We start from the raw sequence: 18,311 nt of genomic DNA on the forward strand, positions 1-18,311 counted from the left end.
CTAAGAGGGTGGTGCGGGGGGCGGCAGATCTAAGATCCAATTGGCTTCGGACTTCGCTGGGAGGCGGGATGAATTCTTGAGAGGTGGCTGACGCGGTCTGCGGGCCACCTAGGAGCGCGGGAGTGAGGTAGCAAGCCCAGGCCACCTGCCCTACGAGATACGGCCTGGGTGCCTCTGTTCTCGGACTCCTGGGTGCTGCGGGTTGAGGTCTGGGTGCAGTGGTAGGGTCGGTGTCCTCGGGATGAGATTTGAAGTTTCCCAGGATTCGACGGGATCTCCGGGGGTGCTATGGGGATCTTCGTAGTGATATCCGGGATCCTGAGATGAGAGCAGGGGTCTTTACTGTCAGAATTAGGTCCCTGAGCTGATTGGGGGGAATCACTAGGAAGACCTCTGAATACCCAGGGCTGTGAATTTGTACTCTTGGGCCTAACTGAAAATTTCAGCTTTCCGAGGCGGCGTGGATGCTGGGGTCCAGAGAGCCTGAGATCTTGAAGGCTGACATTTGGAGAGATGGGGTTGGAGGTTGTCACAGGACTGTTCTGGGTCCTCCCCACACCCATTCCCCGGGCTGGTATCCCTTGATCTCTGCTGGGTTGGCGGTGACCCTGGCCTTGAGCAGGCTCACAGGCTGAAGGCCATGGGGCAAAGGTAAAATTCTGAGCCACCTGTGCCTCTTTCCCAGGCCTGCAGGATGGAGGAAAGTGGGAATCCAGGAAGCCTGATTAAGATGGTCCATCTACTGGTCTTGTCAGGGGCCTGGGGCATGCAAATGTGGGTGACCTTCGTCTCAGGTAGGCACCCTCCACCTGGACATCATGGGTGCCCGGGGTGGAGACAGGAATTTGGGGGGGGGGGACCTGGAACCGTCCTAACAGGAGTGTGGTCCCTTGTACCCCACAGGCTTCCTGCTTTTCCGGAGCCTGCCCCGACATACCTTCGGCCTCGTGCAGAGCAAACTCTTCCCTTTCTACTTTCACATCTCCATGGGCTGTGCCTTCATCAGCCTCTGCATCTTGGCTCCACAACATGCCTGGGCTCAGCTCACATTCTGGGAAGCCAGCCAGGTATGCGGGCTTGGGCTCCACTGCCCTCTGGAGACTCGTTCCCAAGACCCCACTGAGCACCTATGGCTATACCTTTGTGAGAACTAAAAACAAAAACAAAAAACAAGCCACTGCACCTTCCTGGTGGGTACAAAGCTGGGCTCTGGATACCCTTGAGCAGTGCACAGCCTGCACAACCATCACTAGTAGCCCTGTCTATCCCCCAGCGTCTCTCTGCTGGCTGCTGCTCCCTCTCTTTTCCCTGGCTAGGCCTGTGGCCAAGTTGTGGTGACTCAGCTGGGTTGGGGCAGTGACCCCAGCTCATTGTTTAAAAACCAGCCCTACTGGGAATTTACAGTTCCCCACTCCCATCCACACTTTTTCCCAGCCACCAGGCAGGGAACCGTCTCTGCATCTCATATTTCTCTATCCTGCCCTCCCCCTGCCCCCCATTATGTTCCGCAGCTGTAGGCAGGTGAGGCCTGACAAAGGTTTCCAGAATAATCCCACTGAGACAGGGTAGGACTATCTGTGACTAGAACTTACAGGACTTTCTCTTCGCTCCCTGTGGGCCCAGTCTCGGCTTCTGGAGTCTGGGCGGGGTTCACAGAGGAGATGGACCCCGTCTTAGTCTCTCTTTGGGGGGGGGGAGGGTTATGGTGTTCTGTCTCTGTTTGGGAAAGAGAGGTTCTGCCCTGAGATGCCCCCAGTTTGGGGGAACAGGAAGGGAGGAGACAAGGCTGTGTTGTGGAAACTTCCAGTCTGGGTATCAGAGGAAGAGAGGCTCAGAAGGTGTTGGGAGGAACAGAGGAGACAGTGATAGAGCCTTTCCTTAGGAGCTGCTGGCCTCAAGGGTTTGAGAGCCAGAGCTCTGTTTGGGGCCTCTAGACTGGGTTCGGGGAAGGAGAGGGAGGCCTTCACTTTGACCTAATGCTGTCTCCCACCCCGCTCTGGGCTTCTAAGGACGCAGGGGGACCCCTCCTGCCTCCTGCGCATGACTCACCTTGCCCTTCCACCACCCGCCAGCTCTTTCTGCTGTTCCTGAGCCTCACGCTGTCCACCATCAACGCCCGCTGGCTAGAGCCCCGCACCACGGCTGCCATGTGGGCCCTGCACGCGGTGGAGAAGGAGCGGGGCCTGGGCGGGGAGGTGCCCGGCAGCCACCAGGGCCCCGACCCCTACCGCCAGCTGCGGGGACAGGACCCCAAGTACGGTGTCCTCCGTCAGATCTTTTTCCGCTACCACGGCCTGTCCTCCATGTGCAACCTGGGCTGCGTCCTGAGCAACGGGCTGTGTCTGGCGGGCCTCGCCCTGGGCCTCAGTAGCCTGTAGCACCCGCTGCCTCTCTGGCCCTGCTGAGGGCCCCGGTGTCAATAAACACTTCTTTGGAAACGGCTGCTGTCATTTTTCTCCCAACCGGAAAGCTGGCAGAGGGGGGGGCCAGGGTAGAGCCTCGCTGCCTCCTTCACGTGGCCTGATGATTCGGGATGTTACCATCACAGCCCCCAAGCTCTTCCCATAACAGGGCCCATTGACTGGGCTCCTCCGTGTGCCGGACACGGCGCCGACCGTTGCACAAACCGTGTCTTATTGTAACAATGGCTGGTTCTGATCCCTAGGGAACAATCGTATTTCCCACCCCCCTGACATCGGGGACGGCCACAGGACTTGCCAAAGCCACGGAAATGTGAAGAGTCACGGGCGTGGGAGCCCGTGCACGGTTAGCCACATTTTCCCCTTCACCACAATGACCAGGGTGAGTGAGAAGCACGCTTTGGATGTTGAGTGCCATGGAGATTTGGGGACTGCTTGTCACTGATCCCACGCGGCCCTTCCTGAATCGTGCATGCCCGACCCACTCGTGACAGCCCTGAGAGGGAGCTACTACTGTTCCTAGAAGCAACAGGGGACCCAGAGAAGTGGCTTCAGGTGCAGTTACTGGGGTATGGATCCCAGCAAAGCCTGCAGATCCTCTCATGGCTTGAAGAAAAACTCTGGGGCCTCAGCTGGGCCTGGATGCCAAGTGTGTCCCGCAAGGGACTGCCCGGCTCTGAACTTCCATTTCCTTATCTGTAAAAGGTTTTAATTCTAAGGGCCCGGAAGTGTATTTCGCAGGGACTAGCCGGCTTTAGGGTCAGGCTTTGCACTTTACAAACACTGTCTCCGATCAGAGCCTTCACGCAGCGCTGTGCGGTAGGGACTCTTGTTATGGACCCCTGGACGGTTGGGGAACCAGGCCCGCGGGGTTAAGGAACACGTCCAAAGTGGAACAGAACTAGACATTGACGGAGCGGGGATTCGAACCCGACTCCAGAATCCACGCTCTTCCCTTCTGTGCACGTAGTAGGCGCTCTACATATAGTCAGGAAAAATGAGAAGTTTATTGGTGACGGGAGGGCTCTAGACTGCTCCAAGCCTAGGGCCGCTTCCAGCCTCTGCTACCCCCTCCCCGCCGCCTCACGGCCCCGGCTTTTACAAGCCCCGCCCCGCCTCGGACTCGGCCCCGCCCCGCCCTCTCCGGGGAGCGGCCCCTCCTCCCCCGCCTGGGCGGAGCCGGCGCGGGATCCGGGTAGCTGCGGGCAGCGGCGGTGGCAGCGGCGGCGGCTTGAGGGGTCGGCGTCGGGGCGGGGGCCGGGCCGCAGCGAGTTCGGAGGACGAACGCCCGCGGGTAGCGCCTCCGCCACGCGAGGTGACCCCTTCGGAGGGAGCGTAGCCTGCCCCGTACATCGGCTTCCCAGCAGGTCTGGGGGGCCGGGGGTTAGAGGGAGGGCCCGGGGCCCCGGGAACAAAGGCGAACGGAGGGGGAACGCCTCTTCCCTCGCCCCCACCCAGCTGGGCTCCCCGGGGAGCGCTAGTGGGGCGCGGGCGGGGCGGAGAGTCCAGCTGGGAACCGGAGATGGGACCATATGGTGATGGGAGGAAGCTCCTGAGCCCCCCTGCACCGGCGGGGGCGCCCCGAATCCAGCAGAGGGACAAGGCCAGGCCCTCCGGGGACCCCCATCTAGTGCCAGGCGTGAGCGAGGGTGGGCGGATGGTCAGGAAGAGGTGGCACAGGCTGACAGGTGGGCTGGGGCTGGGGGGTGGGGTAAGGGCCCCAGCCTGGCGGCCCTGCCCAGCATGGGGAAAGGTTTCCTGCCACTTGTCTTCCCCTCCTCGAACTCGTTCTCCCGGAACACCGGGTGGGGCCCCGAGGGCTGGGCAGGAAAGCGCACAGGTTCGGTCCTCTTTTAAAATGGAAAAAAGCCCCACAGGCAGTTGAGAAATAGCTTTGCTAAGGGTTCCTCCGCCCGGGTGCCTTCCTTTCAACCAGGCCTCCTGGATCGCCTCCTTGTGTAGCTCAGGGAGTAGCCATAGACAGCTGGGGAAACTGAGGCCTAGGGAGGCAGTGAGGGCTGAGGGAGGGTCCCTGACGCAGCTGAAGCAGCCCAGCTGTGGGGACAGATTGCCAGGAAAGGCAGGATCAGGGGTGGAGGGGTGGTGGTCTGCAGGCTGGGGCTGGGGCCAGGGTGAGTCAGCCCTGCCCCGAGGGAGACGGGCCCACCCCTTTGACAAACAGAAGGTGGCAGTACCCATTTGGGGGTAGATCTGGGCTTTAAGCCTGGACTGTGTCCGCTGAAATCCCCCCTCCCCGTGGAGGTCAGGGAGGGGGTTAAACCCAGCTTTGGAGGGGGGTGTCACGGCAGGTGTCCCTGCCAAAGTCAACACCCGGGCCCGGGAGCGGGGCGGGGGGGGGGGGCTCTATCCACCAGCTGGCAGCCCCCCCCTCCCCCCCATCTCACACCTGGGCCCAGCCAGCTGCTCACTGTGGGGCAAAGTCCACACCTGTGCCTTCTGCAGGGTCTGGTTCCTCAGTGGCCACAGGAGGCACTCCATGTGCCCCCTACGACCTGGGCCCTTGCACTTGATAAACGTCCCCATTTTCCAGACGAGGACACTGAGGCCCACGGACAGCAAGTGACGCGTCGGAGGCCGCTTAGCCTCCAAGTGGCAGAGGGAGGATTTGAATCCAGGTCTGGTGTATACACCGCAGCCATTCCTGGTGTTTTATTGTTCTGCAGGGCGACAGCCCTTCCGCCCCCAGCAGGCTCTCTGCCAGGATGGCATCGGCCGGAGACCCCCCCACAGGCCCACGGGATGCAGCAGACCAGAACTTCGACTACATGTTTAAGCTGCTACTTATCGGCAACAGCAGCGTGGGCAAGACGTCCTTCCTGTTCCGCTACGCGGACGACTCCTTCACACCTGCCTTCGTCAGCACCGTGGGCATTGACTTCAAGGTCAAGACGGTCTATCGCCATGACAAGAGGATCAAGCTGCAGATCTGGGTGGGCCAGGCGGCTGCTGTGGGTCTGTGGCGAAGGACAGGAGTCTGTCTGCGGGCCGGGAGGGCCTGGGGTTCCTCCGAGGACGTCCATGATAGGGTGTGGGGCTGTGGGGAGGGGTCCAGGGTTGGGGAGGGGGCTTGGGGTAGAGGTGAAGAGGAGGGGGATAGTATCTTTGAGATGAATGTGGGAGGCCGGACCCCGGTGCCAGGCTGAGTCAACAGGGAGCCGTTGCTCGACCCAGTCTCAGCCTGGCACCGGGGTCCGGCCTCCCACAGATGAATTCATCAAGATGAGGGGGGGTAGGCCCTGCCCTGTGGGGTCTGAGGGGCAGACAGTGCCAATCCAAGGCAGGTTAGATGTCCTGGTGACCAGCGGGGCAGAGGTTTGGGTACCATCGCAGGGGCGCGCCCAGGGTTCCCCCGCTGAGCCTCTGCGCTCTTCGGAGATGCTCTCCCTCGCGGCGAGGCTGCTGGTGATGATTGTCATGGTATTGAGCCCCGGGGTGTCTGCGTCAAGATGGCGCTCTCTGACCCTGGTCGCCACGTTGGTCTGGGAGACGAGGTCGAGGGAGCTTACGAGTCTGTGGGAGGCACTGACGCCTCAGACTGGCAATTCCTCAGGGGCAGGGCCACGTCTTCCGGCAGACCGGGGCTATGAGCACGGGGCGGTGCCCTGCTTGGGACCCTGCGGGGGTGGGGTGGGGAGCAGAGTAGCACCTAGCCGCCTGACCCTGCTGTGGTCCTAGGACACGGCGGGCCAGGAGCGCTACCGCACGATCACCACGGCCTACTACCGCGGCGCCATGGGCTTCCTGCTCATGTATGATGTTGCCAACCAGGAGTCCTTCACCGCTGTGCAGGACTGGTGAGTGCTTGCTGACCACTGACATCCTGACCTTCGCCCTCTCCCCCTGACCCTCAATCTCTAGCCTAATGGCCCTCGCACTCCACAGGGCCACTCAGATCAAGACCTACTCCTGGGACAACGCGCAGGTCATCCTCGTGGGGAACAAGTGCGACCTGGAGGATGAGCGTGTTGTGCCTACTGAGGACGGCCGGAGGCTCGCTGATGACCTTGGTTAGTGCCCAGCCTGGGCCCCAGGCCCCGGACCCCTCAGACCAAACCCCAGTCCCCGCCCTTGGGTTCCAGGTCCAACCGCAGTCAGCAACCCTTTGCCCTTTGAGGATCTGCTAGGAAAAATAGCCATATGTTAAATGAAACTAAAGGCGCATTTCATTTCAGAGAATTCAGTTACAGGTATTCCCCACCTCCCTGCCGCAAAACACTCCTGGAAATGTATCCTACAAACATGCCACGCATGTGGGAAGTGGCAAGGATATCGAGTCACAGCGCTGTTGGCAGGAGGGGAACCTCGGTAACCTCTTAAATGTCTCACGGTGGGGGAAGCAGCCAAACATAAACTATAGTCATGTTGTGGAATACTACACAGCTGTGAAAAAGGGCGAGCACTTTCCTTATGCTCTGCTCTGGCAAGACCTCTGGGCTATATGCTTACTGTGGAAAAATGGGCTTGGCTGCTTCCTTTAGTCGGCGGCTCAGCAAGTGTTGTTGTTGTCGTCATTTTTTAACTTTACTTATCTATGTTTTACATTTTATTTAATGTTTATTTATTCTTGAAAGAGAGAGAGAGAGAGAGACAGAGTGTGAGCAGGGGAGGGGCAGAGAGAGAGGGAGACACAGAATTCGAAGCAGGCTCCAGGCTCCAAGCTGTCAGCTCAGAGCCCGTCACGGGGCTTGAACTCCCGAACCGCGAGATCATGACCAGAGCTGAAGTCAGATGCTTAACTGACTGAGCCACCCAGGTGTCCCTGTTTTTAATTTTTTAATGTTTTATTTATTTCTGAGAGAGAGAGGGAGACAGAGCGTGAGCAGGGGAGGGGCAGAGAGAGAGAGAGAGAGAGAGAGATAGGGAGACACAAAATCCCAAGCAGGCTCCAGACTCTGAGCGGTCAGCATAGAGCCCGACCCAGGGCTCTAACTCACGAACTGTGAGATCGTGACCTGAGCCGGAGTCTGATGCTTTAACTGACTGAGCCACCCAGGCGCCCCTTACGTAGGCTTCAAGCCCAGTGTGGAGCCCAGCACAGGGCTTAGACTCACAACCCTGAGAGATCATGACCTGAGCCGAAATCTAGAGTCGGACACCCACCGCCTGAGCCACCCAGGTGCCCCATCAGCCAATCTTTTCTTAAAGGGCCAGATAGGAAATATTTTCAGCCTTAGGGTCTCTGTCGCCCCTCAGCTCTGTTTGAAAGCTACCACAGAAAATAACTGAATGAGTGAGTCTGACTGTCATCGAAACTTTGTTTATAAAAATAGGCAATGGGCCAGATCTTGCCTGTGACTTAAAGTTTTCTGACCCCCGCATTAGTGTATAAAAAGGGTAAGAATAAGAATATATATTTATGTTTGCCTGAAGAAACTCCAGGAGGATAAGGATCTAGTCACAGCAGTGATCTGCGTGTGTCCGAGAACTGGGGGCCAGGGTACTAGGATGGAAGGAGGGCTTTTTCAGCCTACCTTTTTGAATCGGGTAAATGGAAATTGAAGCTCAAAGGGAATCTGGCCTGGAGTATTCTAGTATTCTAAGCCCTGCCTAGGACTCCCGTTGCAGGAGACGGTGTGACCACTGTAGGGGAAGGTGGGTTAAGGACCCAGACTCAGGAGCTAGAATCCCATTACGCAACCCACTGGCTATGTGACCTTGGACACATCGCCTCCCCTCTCTGTGCTTCCATTTCTCCATCTGGGAAACAGAGTGAAAACTGCCTACTTCCTAGCGCTGTTAGAAAGATGAAATAAGCCAACACCGGCCCCGTTTGAACGTTAGCTTGTATTATTTCTCGATCGGTTTGTGCTCTTGTGTTGGTGACTTCAGCCCTCTGGGCCCGCACTCCCTCTTGTGTGAAGTGGATTTAATAACAGCCTCACCACGTCAAGTTGTCGCGGGGGTTAAATGAGTTACGACCTACGAAGCAGATATCACAGCCAGGCACGCACGTAGAATGTGTCGGAATCTCAGCTAGCGTGATTGTGAACTATTATTGATGCTTTGTACAAAAAACTCTAGGCACCATATAACAACCTGCAAATCCTAAAGTAGTTACTATCTGGCCCTTTACAGAGAAAGGTCAGAGACCTTGGACTAGAACGGTTTTCTCTCTGTCTCTCTCTCTTTTTAATTATAGCTCTGTCATTTTTTAATTTTTTTTGATGTTTATTTATTTTTGAGAGACACAGAGAAACCGAGCACAAGCGGGGTAGGGGCAGAGAGACAGAATCCGAAGCAGGCTCCAGACTCTGAGCTGTCAGCACAGAGCCCGATGTGGGGCTCGAACCCACAAACCGTGAGATCATGACCTGAGCCGAAGTCAGACGCTTAAACCAACTGAGCCACCTGGGCGCCCCTCTCTCTCTCTCTCTTTTTTTTTTTTTTTCTTCTTACCATCTGTTTGTTGGACAAACTGGGTCTTTGTTCTATGGAATATTTCCCATTTGAGATTTGCCTCTTTGCTCCCTCGCGGTATCATTTAACCTGCTCCTTTGTTCCCTGTGTTTTCTGGGAGCTCTGGCTTTGGCTCTCAATTGCAGGTATGCTGGGGAGTCAGCTTTTGCTGCTGGGGACTAGATCCCCAATTTGCCCGGAACCGGGAAAAATCAGCTATGACCCAGCCATGGGCTGGAACACTTGGGGATGTTGCCCACACCTTGCAGAGAACATCTAGTGGGGGACGGGGGTGTCTGATCTGGCATTAAGTTTAAAATATTGACATACAGAGCAGGAGGCAGAATTTGACCCCAGTTTTGTAGGGAAAAGAATTCACACACGGGGTACCTGGATGGCTCAGCGGTTAAGCGTCCGACTCTTGATTGCGGTTCAGGTCATGATCTCACGGTTCGTGAGTTCAAGCCCTGCGTCGGGCTCTGTGCTGACAGCGCGGACCCTGCTTGGGATTCTCTCCCTCTCTCTTCTCCCTGCCCCTTGCCTGCTTGCACTCTCTCTCTCTTGAAACTTAAAAGAATAAAAAAACTACACGCGCAAGCACGCACACACACGCACACGTACCCCCTGCAGACCCAACCCCAATGATTGTGTATTTATGTTAAAAAAATATATAGCGGAAAGTTAAATATCAAGAGACCAATAGTAATTGTTTCTTAATGATAAAATCACAGGTAGCTTTTCTGTCTTGGTAGTTTTCAGGAGTTTCTAACTTCTTCAGGGGATTTCTCCACTGAATATTTATAATCAGGAAAAAAAAAGTATTAAAAAAAAAAACTAAGATTGTTTGAGACAGAGCTGCACACAGATAAGGAAATGCCAGTCTTGCTTAGGAGGACAGTGGAGTGACACTTATGATCATGAGGCTTGGCGTAAGAGATCTGAGTTCATGCCCTGCCTCTGTCATTCGTTCGCTTGTTCATCCATCCATCCATTCATTCATTCATTCATTCAGCAAGTAGTTTCTGAGCACCTGCTCTGGGCCAGGCACCCGACGAGGCAGACAGAAATCCTGCCACCTTGGAGCTGGCCTTCCAGTAGCGGAGACGGATAGTAAATGGGTAATTACACACGTAATTACTTAATTACAATTACATTTTTATAGTGCGGCATGACAGGTGCTGGGAGAGAGGCCTGTTTGCCCGGTGCTGTATGCATACTATGGTGGATGTTTGAATCTCTGGCCCAACTTGGCAGGTGTGGTGGGTGAGGACATATCGGGGACCCCTAGGCAGAGCCTGAGCCAGCCTTCCGGGGTGCGGGAAGCCTTGTCATGTACATGTACGCCCTTATTTTTAGGTTGACAGCCGCTTTTTGTAGCCGAGGGACGACAGGCAAGTCCCCAAAGTATATTTACTACCTTCCACGTTTGGGAGGACAAGTTTCGTTTTGTTTTGTTTTTTGTTTTTCAAGTGTATTTATTTATTTTGACAGAAAGAGAGAGGGAACAGGGGAGGGGCAGAGAGAGAAGGAGAGAGAGGATCCCAAGCAGGCTCCACACTGTCAGCACAGAGCCCGACGTGGGGCTCAAACCCCCGAACCGTGAGATCATGACCTGAGCCAAAAATCAAAAGTCGGATGCTTAACCGACTGAGCCACCCAGGTGCCCCAGGACAAGCTTTTTTAAAATGAGAGACAGGTATGCTGGTCACTCTGATGCTAAGAATATATTCAGGGACACTTGGCTGGCTCAGTTGGTAGAGCATGCGACTCTTGATCTTAGACTTGTAAGTTTGAACCCACGTTAGGTGTCGAGATTACTTTAAAAATAAAATCCTAAAAAAAAAAAAAATCCTGGGGGGCCCGGGTGGCTCAGTCGCTTAAGCATCTGACTTCGGCTCAGGTCATGATCTCACGGTTCACGGATTCAAGCCCCGCATCGGACTCTGTGTCTCCCTCTCTCTCTGCCCCTCGCCCACTCAGGCTCGGTCTCTCCGTTCCTCTAAAATGAATAAATGTTAAAAAAATATATATATATATATCAAGGACCCTCGTGTCCTCCTCCCCAGAAGGACTCAACCAGCGTGTCTTCCCTCCTGAGGCCCAAGGTGGGACCGTAGGGATATTTATCATCATTTATTTATTTAGATCTAAAATATGTATTTCATGTTTATTAACTATCGTCACTTAAGCCAGGCGGCCTGGGTGTGAATCCCAGCTCTGCCGTGTGATACCTTCGGATGAGTGGCTTTTCCTCTCTGTGCCTTGGTTTCCTCATTTGTAAAATGGACTCTAATAGCATGAACCTCAGAGCATCATGAAATGAGTCAGTTTGCAGAAAATGCTGAGAAAAGCACTTGCCATAGTAAGGATAATGTCAGCACTGCTTATTATTATTATTATTATTATTATTGTTATTTAGTATTATCCTTATTACCATCTTTAGCCCGTTCTGTGGGTCAAGAACGGTATGCATCGCATACACCCCACAGACCCCGGGAAACCTGCCGTTCCTTGCGTGCCTGCTGGGCACCAGAACGTCACCTGCGGCCACCGCTTTGTGACAAGGAGATTCTTAGAATAGTCCCCACGGGGGGGGGGGGGGGGGGCTGCCGCCACAGGTCTTATCAGCATCGGCATCGTTCCCATCCTACCGATGAGCAAACGGAGGCTTCGAGAGATCGAGGCGCTCAGCCAAGGTCCCACGGCTGCACGAAGGGCGGACCTGAGCTCGGAAGCCGTGCCTGGGTGATGCCACAGCCCGGGCTTACTGGTGTTCCCACCCTGTGTCCGTCCAGGTTTCGAGTTCTTTGAGGCCAGTGCCAAAGAGAACATCAACGTGAAGCAGGTCTTCGAGCGCCTGGTGGACGTCATCTGTGAGAAGATGAATGAGTCCCTAGAACCCAGCTCCAGCCCGGGCAGCAACGGGAAAGGCCCGGCCTTGGGGGACACCCCACCCCCCGAGCCCAGCGGCTGCAGCTGCTAGAGATGATCCCCAACCCCTGTCCACCCCTTCCTGCCTCGGCAGGGACTGTGACTGAGGCATGAGCCACAAGGGCTGTTTCTAAGCTCAGGGCACCCCCTTCCCTCCCCCCAGCTGTCAGCCGCCCCGACTCCCGCATGGCTCGTCTTCTCGCCATGGCCGCCAACTTGCCCAAAGCAGCCTTATCATAAGCTCCAGACCCTGGGGACTCTGCACGGCAGGCGGGGTCCGGGGATGTTGACGTGCGCGAGCTTGCTGCTTTTCAGCCATTTTAATGGAGGGAGCAAGGGCGGCCTGTCCCACCCTGTCTGGAGGAGGGGCATCCACAGTGCCTTCTGGGTTAGAACTGTTGTTCTCGTCCATTCTGGGTTGGGCATTGCCTGGAATTCACAAGCTGGTTCGTTCGTCTTCTTCCTCCTGCGGCGTGAGTCCTCAGAGTTCACCCTCGGAGATGTGGAAGGCGACTCCTTTCTCAGGGTCCCCCGGGGTGGTCCCAAGCCTGCCCGTGAACCTCCTCACACCTCAAGCTTCCAAGGCGGGGAGGTGATTCTGGCCCCCACAGACCCTTCCCTTCTGGCCTGCAGATCGGCTGCCTGTGAACACAGTATTAAAGCAGGTTTTCCCATTGTAAAGAGACAGGAAGTCAGAGCCCCACCCCCCAGCACCCCCCCCGCCCCCCCGCCAGCTTCAGGGACCCCAGAAGTGCCTTCTGAGCTTCCCCAGTATTCCACATCACCCACAACCCTGCCACCGTTTTACTCTATTCGCTGGATCTCTGATCCCTGGATTGAATCCTAGAACTATGGGCCGCATCAGGCTGGGCAGAGAATGGCCCAACCCTGGGTGTTCCTGCCTGCGACTTTTTGCCAGGAGTTAGCCTCAGAGCCAGGAGCCCCGGCCCTCCTGCCCATACCTGCCTCTCCCAGACCCCGTTTGGCTGGCAATGTTTTAAGCAAGGTCTTTCCACATCCTACATCCTGCTAGAAAAGGAAATTGAGCAATGTTCCTATAGCCTGCTCTTGCTGGCGGCTTGCCGACGGAAGGACTTGGGCTCTTCCCCATCAAGGACCCTTGAGGACCCAGAGTCCATTTCCTGAGTCACATCAGTGGTGGGGCCCAGTGATGTGACGCTTCCTACAAATGGAGGCATCCCTCTAAGGGAGGCTTTGGGGTTGGGCAGAAGAGGCAAGAAGGCAGCGTTGTGCAATGGTTATTGCCACATGGGATTCGCAGATACAGCTCGGGAGGGGCAGGCTGATGGGGGTGGGCTGGAAATCAGTCTCCCCGGTTGACTGGGGTCCCCAGCCGGCAGGGAGGCTCCTGCTGGGAGGTTATGTGCAGTTGGAGGATCTACATCTTGACCTCCATCCCCCACCCCAACTCAGTGTCCCTCCTACCCCCCCCCCCCCCGAAGTCCGAACTCCGGTGGCATGGCAGCTCTTTGGGCCCCGGCACACCAACTAACCTCCCATAACTTGACAGGCCCTGTGAGGATGGCCTGAACAGATGGTTCGTATTCCACTCCCAGCCCCTGACACCAAAATGACTTCCTGGAGCCTTAAAGATCTCAGCCTCCTCCTGCTGGAAGTTCGACTTAGCTCTTCCCTTTGTAGAAGCTGTGGATTGAATTTCTTTCTAGAGGGCCCCGTTCGTCCCGTTGCCGAGGGCTGCCCTTAGAGCTTTCAAAGCGAGGGTAGCTTTGTAAGCCAACACATCAGACAACAGGGGTGAGACGGACAAGTTTCTGGAAACACGCACAGCGAGTTTGGGGAACGTTCGGGGCAGGAGTCAAAAATGTTAGTTGCTCTAGCGTAAAAGAGAAATGAAGGCAGCTAGGAAAAAGCCTGTTAAGATGCATCATGGTCTATCAAGAGTCTGTCGGCCAGCCCATTTTCTCAGGCTGCTGCCAGAAAACAAAAAAACAAAACAAAACAGTGGACCAGACTGCTATTATCTAAAGGGACGGACCAACCTGTGTCTTGTACCTGACATGGGCTAAGCCTTGTGTTTACACAAGATTTTTGAACAGTTCAGCTTTGAGTAGCCCTGAGACAGCGAGCTGCCTCTGGGTTTTCTCAAGACTAGGTTTATGTAGGAGAGGGATTTGTTTTTTCTTTTTTGGCTTGTTTCTTCTAAAAATAATGCAAGTGGTTATTTTATAATTTTAGGTGGGAGGCTTAACTCACGATGGTCTCTGGGGAACCGCAACCAATGTCCTCGAAGATCACGGGCAGGGGGATGGAGATTTGTTGAGTTTTACAAACCAAAACGAAGCCAAAAGCTGCGGGAAAGCCGCTTCTCCGGGGAGAGTGGAGTCGGGAGAGGCCACGAACCGGCTTCTCGCCTCCATCCCGGAACACTACGGAGGGAGCTCTCGGCTCGGTCATTTGTTTTACTGGATGTGGTTCTCCTGTGTAAGCAATTCTTTGATGTCCACTCGGCAAGATGAGCACTTTTATCCACAAGAGAAAATAAAGCCGTTATGCCCAGATGCCCTTGTTCTTGTATTTCCATTAGTGAAATGTGGTTTCCAGGAAGAGAGGGGTTGAATCGGCCAAGTAGATGCTTGGTCGAGGGCCGTGTGTTCTGCAGCAGAACCTGAATCAGGCTAGAGAGGCTCGGGTCTGGGGCTGCCTCTAGCCAAGGTTCGTGCCCACCACCTGGGCCCTGGAAAGTTTGCTGTGTGGTGGGGGGGGGTGGGGAGCGGGGGGCAGGGTAAGACATCTGTCCTCCCCGCTGCAGCCAGAGGGAGCCCGTGAATACCCGGGTCGAGGCAGATTGCTCCTCTCCTCAGAACCCTCCATGGCTCCCACTCAGAGTAAATGCCTAAGTCTTCCTTGCGGCTCACAAGGTCCTGCATGATCTGACCTGTCACTTCCCTTCCCTCAGCATTTCCCACCTGCCCCCCACATTTGCAATGCTGCAGTCACATTGATCTTGCTGCTATTTGAACACACCAGGCCCCTGCCCCAGGGCCTTTGCACTGGCTATGCCCCCTGCCTGAAGTCAAATGGCTCCTCTCCCTCAAGCCCTCTTTGTGCAAATCTCACCTTCTCATTGACCCCCTTTCCCTCTTCCCTCCCTCCCCGCGTTTAGTGCTGTAACCTCTCTGCAGCATTTTTTTAAAAATTTTTTTGAATGTTTACTTGTTTTTGAGAGACAGAGACAGAGTGCTAGCGGGGGAGGGGCAGAGAGAGAGGGGTCTCTGCAGCATTTCTAATGTCCATTTCCCTGTGTCCCTCTCCACATAGCCCCTAGAATGGAAACTATACAATTTACTTATTTAACGTAAACAAGCGCCTCTTTCAATACAATGACAGTTCCTCAAATGCAGGGATTTTTAAACATTTTTCGCCACCACTCCCAGCTCATTTCCTGTTTGACAGAATAAAAAAGAAATATTAGCTCTTTGTCCTGGGGTTCCTGGCACACAGCTCCTAAAGCCCTTGGGATCTCTGGAGTGATAAGAGTGTGTTTTGTATGCTTCGGGATGGAGGCTGGTCTCCAGAAAGAACAAGCCAAGACGAGAGGGTGGGAACTCTGAGCCCAGACCCTGACCTCCGGGGAGGGGAGACAGGCCCGGGCTGGAGATCGAGTTCATCCCCAATGGCCAATTAAGGGGCTAGGGAGGTGGGGGGCGCACCTGGAGAGGACACAGAGACCCCGCGCCCCTTCTCCATACCTTACCCGGTGCGTCTTTTCCATTAGGCTGTTCCTGATTTATACCCTTTCATCATTTGGGACACCTGGGTGGCTCAGTCCATTAAGCTTCTGACTCTTGATTGCAGCTCGGGTCTTGATCCCTCAGGGTTGTGAGTTTGAGCCCCGCGTCGGGCTCTGTGCTGACAGCTCAGAGCCTGGAGCCTGCTTCGGATTCTGTGTCTCCCTCTCTCTCTCTCTGCCCCTCCCCTGCTCGCACTCTGTCTCTGTCTCTCTCTCAAACATAAATAAAACATTAAAAAAAATTTTTTTAACTGCCTAATTAACAATAGTAACTGACAAACTTAGTTCTGTGAGTCATTCTAATTGTGAAGCCTGAAAGGGAAGGGGGATCATCGGAACCCTCTGCCTGGGGTTGGGGGCCAAGTCAGACAGTATAGGTCACCTGGGGACCCAATACTTGTAACCGGTGTCTGAAGTGGGGTCAGTCTCGCGGGACTGAGTCTTTACATTTTTGGTATCTGCCTCAAACTCTGGGTAGTGTCGGAATTGAACTCTAGGACACCCAGTTGGTCCCTGGAGAGAATTGTTTGTTGTGAAACCCCTACACGTGCACGCACGCGCGCGCGTGCACACACACACACACACACACACACACACACAGTACCAGAAGTGTTGTGAGTAAAAACGGTTCGTTTGTGACTTAACAGCAAGCACGCCACAGATGTTTGTTGAGTGAATGTATGAACTGCAGGGCTCAAGAGTGAGCTGGGTCCAGGGACTTGCATACCGTCCCAGGATTCTCGGCCGCTCCCAGTGCCTTGGCTCTGCAGCCTTGCCCTCACGAGGCGAGGTGAGCTTCATGGGAGCTGGGCACCGTATCCAAAGTCCCCAAGCCGAGCATCCTTGACCAGCTTGGGTCCCTTGCCTGAACCAGAACATGGGACAGAAAGCTGGAACATTCTGATTGGCTGACTGAGACCACTTGCCCCGACAGGCTTAGGGATGGAAATCGGAGAGGTGGGCTGGCTCCAGAGTAAAGTGGGAGCCTCCTTTCCTGAAGTGGGAAGTGATTGCAGCAATAACACATACCACACGTGCTCATATTATCTTTCTCCAAATCCCCCCAAAGGAAGGGTGGAAAGATGAGAGAAACCGCCATTTTGGAATCCCCAGTGACAGAACTGGTCCAGGTGGCTGAGGTCATTGGATGAAGCCCTTCGCTTATTGATTCTCTGCAATGACCGTAGCCACCCCCTTAGAATCGTCTGGTAAATGTAAGAGTCCCCAGCCCAATCCAATCCAATTCAATCAGAGTCCCAGGCCCCGCCCAATCCAATTAAACCAGAAGGTGGAGAGGGGGTGCAGGCTTGGGTATTTTGTGAAAGCTTCCAGGAGGTTCTAAGGGACAGCCAGGGCTGGCAACAAGTGACTTACAGGAAATATGGGGGAGGGAGGAAGAAGATAAAGGGACCACAACAGCACTGAGGAGTCAATCCAGAAGGCATGGCATTCCCCAGTATTCCCTGCTCTTTCTGCCACAAATCGAAGGTTGGTGGGACCGGAGATGAGGAGGAAGAACCCGGAACAGCGGTTTTCTGCGCATGTTCTGGAGCACCGGCCGGGAACCTGTTTGGAATTCAGAGCCCTGGGTCCCACTCCGGATCTGGAGTCAGAAGCCCGGGAGGTGGGGCCGCCGGCCTCTGTGCTTGAACAGAATCTTCAGAGGATTTTAACGCACGCTCTAATTTGAGTAAAAGGGATTTAGGAGACATGACAAGAAGACATGATGTGTGCACGTTATTTGGATCCGATTCAAAGAAACCAAATGTGTAAGTCCTGGGGATGTAACGTACAGCATGCGGGCTGTAGTTAATAATACCCTAATTCATATTTGAAAGTTACTAAGACGGCACATCTCAAAAGTTCTCATGGGGCGCCTGGGTGGCTCAGTCGGTTAAGCATCTGACTTCGGCTCAGGTCATGATCTCGCGGTCCGTGGGTTCGAGCCCCGCGTCGGGCTCTGTGCTGACAGCTTGGAGCCTGGAGCCTGCTTCGGATTCTGTCTCCCTCTCTCTCTGCCCCTCCCTTGCTCACGCTCTGTCTGTCTGTCTCTCTCTTTCTCTCTCAAAAATAAATGGGTATTTGGTTTAACATGGGAATTTGGGGGGACACAAACATTTAGTCAGGTGCGATGAGAGCATTGGGGTTGACACAAATGTACGCACTTTTAGAGATGTGTACTGAAGTACGAAGGGGGAAATGACATTGTCTGGGATCCGTTTTTAAATACTTCCTCAAGGGGAAAAAGGAATCATGAAGCAAACCTGTCAGGCTCTTGGTGATTGTTGAATCTGGGTGATGGGTATATAAGAGTTTTTTTGGACAAGTTCTTTTGTTTTTTTGTGGATATTTAAGACTTTCTTTCACAGACTGGGGACCTGGGTGGCTCAGTCGGTTGAGCATCCATCCGACTTGGGCTCAGGTCATGATCTCGAGGTTCGTGAGTTTGAGCCCCGAGTCGGGCTCTGCACTGGCTTGGGATTCTCTCTCTCTCTTTGCCCCTCCCCTGCTCTCTCTCTCTCTCTCTCTCTCTCTCTCACACACACACACACACACACACACACACACACACACTCAAAATAAATAAATAAACTTAAAAAAAAAAGAAAGATATTGAACCAACTTGAGGGACCTCTGGAACCCAAATCAAATTGGAGACACTGAGAAGGGAAGCATCTTCTTCCAGAAAAGTAAAGGGCAGGGTTTGACAAAGAGCTGAAGGTCCCTCATGGTCAGGCTGGAGCGACTTTGCTCTGTTTACACAATCAGTC

The 18,311-nt window shown here is 54.6% G+C and overlaps 2 protein-coding genes across 7 annotated transcripts; both read left to right on the plus strand.

Moving 5' to 3' along the window:
* Nucleotides 1-11: 11 nt before the first annotated feature.
* Nucleotides 12-2,438, plus strand: TMEM205 (transmembrane protein 205). 5 transcript variants are annotated; one of them, XM_058727982.1, is made up of 4 exons: nucleotides 12-127; nucleotides 686-794; nucleotides 904-1,067; nucleotides 2,073-2,438. In XM_058727982.1, exons 2-4 carry the CDS (start codon nucleotides 695-697, stop codon nucleotides 2,376-2,378), a joined length of 570 nt encoding a protein of 189 aa, XP_058583965.1. In that variant the 5' UTR covers nucleotides 12-127; nucleotides 686-694; the 3' UTR covers nucleotides 2,379-2,438. The 5 variants fall into 5 exon arrangements, with proteins under 5 accessions (XP_058583965.1, XP_058583966.1, XP_058583967.1 ...); XM_058727983.1 differs by having other exon boundaries at nucleotides 93-207; XM_058727984.1 differs by lacking the exon at nucleotides 12-127 and adding an exon at nucleotides 130-221.
* Nucleotides 2,439-3,597: 1,159 nt separating this feature from the next.
* Nucleotides 3,598-14,308, plus strand: RAB3D (RAB3D, member RAS oncogene family). Of its 2 annotated transcripts, none has more exons than XM_058727986.1 (5): nucleotides 3,598-3,735; nucleotides 5,105-5,371; nucleotides 6,117-6,235; nucleotides 6,324-6,448; nucleotides 11,633-14,308. In XM_058727986.1, the coding sequence occupies exons 2-5, from the start codon at nucleotides 5,144-5,146 to the stop codon at nucleotides 11,818-11,820; spliced, it is 660 nt and encodes a 219-aa protein (XP_058583969.1). In that variant the 5' UTR covers nucleotides 3,598-3,735; nucleotides 5,105-5,143; the 3' UTR covers nucleotides 11,821-14,308. The 2 variants fall into 2 exon arrangements, with proteins under 2 accessions (XP_058583969.1, XP_058583968.1); XM_058727985.1 differs by having other exon boundaries at nucleotides 3,599-3,787.
* Nucleotides 14,309-18,311: the final 4,003 nt, after the last annotated feature.

Source organism: Neofelis nebulosa, chromosome 4 (genome assembly GCF_028018385.1).
Source record: "Neofelis nebulosa isolate mNeoNeb1 chromosome 4, mNeoNeb1.pri, whole genome shotgun sequence".
Classification (NCBI taxonomy): Eukaryota; Metazoa; Chordata; class Mammalia; order Carnivora; family Felidae; genus Neofelis; species Neofelis nebulosa.

Excerpts from the sequence above, each read along its gene's own strand:
- TMEM205 (XM_058727980.1), top strand. The coding sequence starts at position 324 with ATGAGAGCAGGGGTCTTTACT. Across the intron at positions 345-685 it reads TGAGAGCAGGGGTCTTTACT|GCCTGCAGGATGGAGGAAAG; the intron begins GTCAGAATTAGG and ends CCTCTTTCCCAG. Across the intron at positions 1,068-2,072 it reads CATTCTGGGAAGCCAGCCAG|CTCTTTCTGCTGTTCCTGAG; the intron begins GTATGCGGGCTT and ends ACCACCCGCCAG.
- RAB3D (XM_058727986.1), top strand. The coding sequence starts at position 5,144 with ATGGCATCGGCCGGAGACCCCCCCACAGGCCCACGGGATGCAGCAGAC. Across the intron at positions 5,372-6,116 it reads GGATCAAGCTGCAGATCTGG|GACACGGCGGGCCAGGAGCG; the intron begins GTGGGCCAGGCG and ends CTGTGGTCCTAG. Across the intron at positions 6,449-11,632 it reads GAGGCTCGCTGATGACCTTG|GTTTCGAGTTCTTTGAGGCC; the intron begins GTTAGTGCCCAG and ends GTGTCCGTCCAG.